Below are 6,499 nucleotides of genomic sequence, written 5' to 3'. Positions count from 1 at the left end.
GCGTTTGTCGCCCAAAACAATAGAAACAATGGCAAACGCGTTCAACAGCACAAACCCGTTTAGACGCGTCTGGGACATATTCCGACTAGCTTATTAATATTCATGAGGCACGATAATTAGACGATCGCTTTCCCAGACGCGTTTCTGTCGTTGGGGATAATTTGTAGATCGCGCCTAAGCAAAAGAGATATCTATTTAGCATTAATTAAGGGAATTGTTCCGTTTCAGTGTTAATTCGAGCATGGAATTAAAATGGGTGCTTCATAATTTGTTTAATAATTTACAGCATAGAGAAAGCTTATTGCACAAAGAAGCTTTGTCCCAGAGACAGAAATTTAGGCAAGTGAATGAATTTAAACCAATGGTCCTAGGATTTAGCATGTAGATTAACCACAAACATTCAGCTCAACTCTTATAGAAAAAAAAAACGTCTTATTATTGTTAGAAATTTTTATAACTTTTGATAATGATCTTACTTATGCTTTAGCAGTAAAGCCCGCATCACGTCTCCACTGTTCTCTGGCTTTATCTGGTCGGCAGTGATCATGCTTTCAACAATTCGATGAAAAATATCTGATTGTTTCGTTTCCTCCATGTCCAACATCAAGGAACCTACACAGAATTATTATTATTATTATCATTATGGCATCCAGGCCTTACACAAATGCAGCATCTTGCTCTAGAACACATCCAGAAAAGAGCCTGTAGGATAATATTAGGGATTAAATATTCATCCTCTTGTTGAGTGTAATATCGAGGAGCTAAAAAAGAAACGGGACAATATCTGTTACACTTTTGCTTTTTCCCTAATGAAGTCTAATGAATTCCGTGACTGGTTACCAAAATTAAGATCTGAAGAAAGTGGTTTCTCCCTCAGAAATGCCGACTCACTTTCCATGCCTAAAGTCCGTACTAAACGTCATAGTCATAGTCCAATTCCATTCATGGTTAAATTGTTTAATGACAAAAATTAGTAGCTTTAATTTGTTAGTAATGCATTTTTTTGATATGTGCTGGTTTTATATATTATATTTGGTTTTTTTTTTGGTGTTTTCTGTAAATATTGTATTAATTCAGCTTTTGCTGTGACCGCAATATGTTTTGAATAAACCTTAAATAAATAAAATTGTAATTATAAATAAAATTGTAATTATAAATAAAATATTAACAGTGTGTATCTTACGTTAATTAGCATGATTCAATCTCCTTTAAGATAAAAATATATTGCATGTTGCAATTTACATATATTCTAAAATATCTTTAAAATAACCCTACATTAAAATGATTTTGAAGTACAATTTAATTAAATATATTTCAGTCACAAATTCATATTTACAATAAAATAACAAAAAAATGACAATGAAAACAACCAATAAAATATATATTTAAAAAAAAAACCATATTAAAAAATATGAAAAAAACCCCCAACAAATTATCATTATACAAAAAGAATAAACAGCATTTATGAAAAATATATATTACCCTTCAGTTAAAATTCATACTTTTTCATATTACCTTTTTCTAGACCTTTTCGAAGCTCCAACAGACTGTGAAATGAAAGCGATGCGACATGAGGTTTACCCCACCTGTCTCCCCCTTCCTCCACATCTTCTTCAAATTTGATCCAACGGGCCTTTTCCTTCCATTGCATCTCATTATCCTCACCTTTATGAAGCTCATCTAACTCAACAAATACCTAAAGAGGAAAAAAACAAAGTACAGCATTGTACCAGGTGATTATTGTGGAATAAAATACATGGGAAGTATAATAAAGTAGGCACATGAAAGATCCTAAGAACACAGACTAGCAATATTCTACAAAAAATAGCGATCTTTTAATGGCCTGTCCCCCTAAGCACCCCCACCCCTCTTAGATGTCGTTGCTAATGTCCTACAAAAAGATAGCATACACATATGTAAACATGTGTGTTTATGGGACACAGCGCTGATGGGACACATGTTTTTGTGTAACAAGTGTGTAATCTTAGAAATGTTCTGATTGGTCAGTTGTAAAGTTTGATTGATACTTCGAAAAGATCCATTGTGCCCATGACTTGAGCCCAGGACAAATTCAATCATCGGTAACCATCCTGTTCTCTGCGCAACATTGATTTGGGTCAAACTGCTTTTAAGAGTTCATCCGCAGATGGCGTTATGTGATGTTACTACTACCTAGATCTTACTGTTGTTGTGCAATCCAAAGCTCGCTAATATTTCCCAAGAACAGCGACTATGAGTATTTTGGAAGAACACAAACTAGGAAATGTTTGTCAAAAATCCAGACAAGGAAAACCCTACCCACAAATTCCATACTAGCTAGTAAACATGAAATTAGGACTATAGAGTACTACGTTGTTGTCACAATACCATGTGATATTATTATATTCCATTGCAGTCAGAGACCAAAAAAGTGCTCAACTGGATCCACGCCTCCACTGACAAACCATTGATCCCAATATCTAACGTAATTATTATGATGTTGTATCTTAATTTTTCTCTGTAAATTTTAATTGATTAGTTGGATAACTAATAATATGGTGAGCTTTTGTGATTTTAGTACATTTTGATGGTAAATTATTAGGTTTTAAAATGCCTATTCCAGAAAGCATACTTAAGATTACAAAGCCATTCCGGGGTAATGACTGCTTGGCCAACGTCTGGTTGAAAACAAAGGGCACCACCTGGTTTTGTGACAACACTGGTACCTGTACTCTATACTTCCTGTTTGTATTGTATGTAGGACACTGAAACTCAGTCCACTCTATAAAACGATGAAAAATTTCTGTGCCATATATGGGCATGATGATGTCATATTAAATCCAAATATGGGCATATCACATTTATTTTTCAAAACAAATTTGATAGTGTGGACAGCACCCAAGTCTGCATTACATCATAGGCTAGGAATAGTTCACAAGAATTTGGACTAGCAATAATTCCCAAAGAGATTAAAAAAATATATTAATATACCTCATGTGGTCTATGATCATATTTTTTGTATTTGTCTTTCATACTTTTGATGGATGATTTACTATAAGAGCTTCCGTGGATTATTGAGCTTCTCCTCCTTCTTTGCACTTTGTGTCGTCTCTTCCTTGAAATATCTTCAAACCTGTGGGCTAAGGATAGTATGTGATAATAATATAGTGTTAAAATTTCATTGAAATTGGATTAGTTTTTTATTGGATTAATGACTGATAACCATGAGCTAACCAATGTTGTTGACAACATTCCTAGTATGTACTTACTGCCAAAGTTTAAAAAAATTAAATTAAAATCTGGTAATAGCTCATTTTAAAGAAATCAAGCAAGTTATTCACTTCAAACAGATAGACAGGTTTTCACTGATATTTTAATACAAAAATCCTTAAACATATTACAAACCAATATAAAGGGTATATGCAAATAAATGCAGCGAAGGTATTTTTTAACTGTCTATAACAGTCATACAAAAAAAAATAAGGTTAAGTTTGTTTACTGAAATATAAATACTTACAATATTAATTAATTGTAATCACCAATAAAAATGTCTGAAATGCCAGACTGGTTGTCTTCAGGTGGTTCTGTGCCAATGTAAATACTTATTCTCCTTCTCCCCTGTTTAATCTCCCCTTACAACAATTTTCATCAACTTTTTTATTGAACCCAAAGAAATTAACTTACTGGCCATGTCTTCTAAGTCAGCTTTGTTGAGCATGATTGCCTCATCCATTTCTGTCGGTATCATTTCCGTTGTATCCATTCCCTTCAGATTCACTTGACTACCAATGCATACTCGTAAACTATCATCTTGACGACGATGATGGTGGTGATGGTGGTGATGGCTAAAATTGATATTAAGTAACAACAAAAATAAAGAGTAAATATATATTTATGATTTAAATTCAAATTGAGACAGATAGGATGGTTCATTTTAAAGTAAAGCATAAACACTTTACATTATTTAAATATGAGCCAACCAGAAAATGTGACAATGTAGTAGACATGACTAAGTAATTATGGAATGGTCTTATTGCAGATCAACAGAGCAAAGAGTAGTGGTCTCTAACCAGACCATCTGTTCATGTGAGTTAGTCTTACAGCAAACATGACAAAGTGATTATACAATGGCCTTACAGCAGATCAACAAAGCAAGTAGTGGTCTTTAACCACCTGTCTATGAGAGTTGGTCTTAAAGCAGACATGACTGACTGACCATGCATGGGGTCATCTTACAGCAGTTGAACAGAACATGAAATGGTCATTAAAAAAGACCACCTGTCCATGAGAGTTGATCTTGAAGCAGACATGACTGACCATGGCACCTGACAATGGCCACCTGACTGACCATATTATAGTTCTTTAAAATGACCACCTGACCACTTGTTCACTGGATAACCTTACAGCAGACCGAATTGCGTTAATATTTATTACCTGTGTACTTTATGATGCTGTGACCTTTCCTCATCTGTATCTGGCTTTACATCATCATCTTCATCTGGGCCACCAATTGTAAACTATTTTAATTAAACAAAAAAAAAGAAAATATGGCTTTTGTATTATTGAAAGATTATTATGGGTAATACTGTAGATGTAAGCATACAGTGATAAATAATGATCAGCAACAGGCCCATTACAAGGATTCCTTAAGGCTGTCTCCTATGAGTGCCAGATGTCGAGGGGATCTAGTCCCTGAGGAGAGGGGGGTTTGGGGAAGAGCAGTTATGGAGAACAGGGTAAATACAATCTTAAACTAAAAGCAGCCTAGAATGTGAGTGGTGAATTTCATCATCATCATCATTGTTGTTTTTGATAAGAGTGGAATGGGTGCATTGGTTAATTAGGCTCGAGTGAATCGTCAGACTGAGTCATTTAGCAGGCCACGCGGACCGACTGCAGGCCGACTCGAGCAGATCAACCGTGTGTCAAGTTGTGGCTTGCAGGCTGGAAGCGGTCCAGTCGGCGAGCAAACTCGGCCGATTGTTGGCCTTGCCATGCAAGGCCTACAATGCTAGGTCTTGTTCGGCGGATGGAGCAACTCGACAACATACATAGATATGGCACAACAAGACAAGGGTATGTAATCTCAGATTATCTTATTATTGTTATTATTATTATTATTACTTATGTATTATTGTTTACAAGAAATATTCTTACTTTAGGTATAGGTCTATCTGTCTCCCCATCTGTCTCTTCGCTAGGCACTTCCTCAATAACAGCAATTGCCTTCATGCCCTCCTTCTGTGAAGCTATACTCTTCTTTGAGGAGCTGTTTGATAAACCTGTGCCAGGTTGGAGCAACTTGGAGCTCTGGGATCCCAGACTCTTTGATGAAGCTTTCCTAAGTAATGGACTTAAAGTGTGATGGTACTGCTGCGACATCCTTCGATGTGCTGTAAAAACAACATTTTTTATTCTTATTTGATCCGATTCTATTTTCTGCATTATTGTTAAAATTCTATTAATCTCAATTTAATGGAAGTATTAGCTTTAGGCCAAACATTCTGGAAATCTCCTGAATAATAATTTGAGGAGAGATAGTTGTCCTAAAAGAAAACTATCACAGTAAACAACTGACCTGCTGCTAGATATAATTATTTTCAAGGTAATTATCCTTCCATTTATCATATAATTCAGGTATCCTAGGAATATTTTTAACTTCCTAGGGAAGAAGTTATATGGGAGGAGGGGGGGGGGAGGGGGGGGGGGGGGGGGTGGTCCTTGGGTAATGTCCCAGTGCATTAAAGGTTTGTTCTAAAGGACACTGCTCTATTTAGGTAAGTTGTTCTAGGAGACAACTGTCCTTGAGATAAGTGTATAGTGTGCATGTCTAGGTCAATGATTCAAAGAATCCTTATCCATTTATCTAATGTTCCCAGGTTGCTACTCTATTCGGTAATATGTGCACAGCACATTGAGGTCAATCCAGGACGCTGTAATTATGCTTGGTTATGTACAGATATAGCCGGATGTCATAAAAACAGCCCATATTTCTGGACCGAGATGGCAATCAGAGCTGCAACGCATAGGGTGGCCTGATGGTTCAACACAGAAGTTTTACCATAAAATTAACACGGTCAAAGCTTGTATTAGTTGTCACACCCTATTTCTGTTACCGCTGGATCTACCATATGTCACTTACAGGTGTAATCTTGTTCACCAAACTGGCCTCGTTGAGCCATCTCTGGTTCCAACGAATCACCAAACTGGAAGGATGCTTGTGCTGAAACCTCGGGACTCGACATCGACCTGAACATTTCCAAATCAAACCTTTCCAATGGCTCAAATATTTTTTCAATATCAGCATTCAGATTAGGATCGTGTCTAGAGCTCTTGGCTTCATCCGCAACCTCTTTACCACCATCCGGAACCTGTTTACCATCAGCAGGCTCTCCTTCTCCTTCTACTTCTTCCTTAATATCTTCCATCTCAATCTAATAAAAACATTCAAAAATAAAAAGCACTTATAATATGCTGGCATGGTCGGCTGTCGCTCACAATCTTCCAAAAGTGGTCCAGG

The 6,499-nt window shown here is 36.2% G+C and overlaps 1 protein-coding gene across 3 annotated transcripts in view; it reads right to left on the bottom strand.

The window, feature by feature from the left end:
• LOC117105427 (band 3 anion transport protein-like) overlaps positions 1–6,499 on the bottom strand; it is a 31,297-nt gene that overhangs the window by 22,440 nt on the left and 2,358 nt on the right. For 2 of the 3 annotated variants that reach the window (XM_033246551.1, XM_033246553.1), the window contains exons 3-9: positions 6,122–6,413; positions 5,137–5,372; positions 4,414–4,496; positions 3,664–3,824; positions 2,971–3,119; positions 1,516–1,696; positions 477–612 (exon numbers count right to left, since the gene is read on the bottom strand). In XM_033246551.1, the coding sequence (XP_033102442.1) occupies positions 477–612; positions 1,516–1,696; positions 2,971–3,119; positions 3,664–3,824; positions 4,414–4,496; positions 5,137–5,372; positions 6,122–6,413 (1,238 nt within the window). The remainder of the gene's footprint in view (positions 1–476; positions 613–1,515; positions 1,697–2,970; positions 3,120–3,663; positions 3,825–4,413; positions 4,497–5,136; positions 5,373–6,121; positions 6,414–6,499) is intronic. The other variant, XM_033246552.1, reaches the window with a different exon arrangement.

This window comes from Anneissia japonica, unplaced genomic scaffold, assembly GCF_011630105.1.
Source record: "Anneissia japonica isolate Jap-2015-1 unplaced genomic scaffold, ASM1163010v1 scaffold287850_len318503_cov185, whole genome shotgun sequence".
In the NCBI taxonomy this organism is placed as follows: domain Eukaryota; kingdom Metazoa; phylum Echinodermata; class Crinoidea; order Comatulida; family Comatulidae; genus Anneissia; species Anneissia japonica.
Note: the sequence above shows the minus strand (reverse complement) of the source record. Positions and strands in the feature narration are given on the sequence as shown.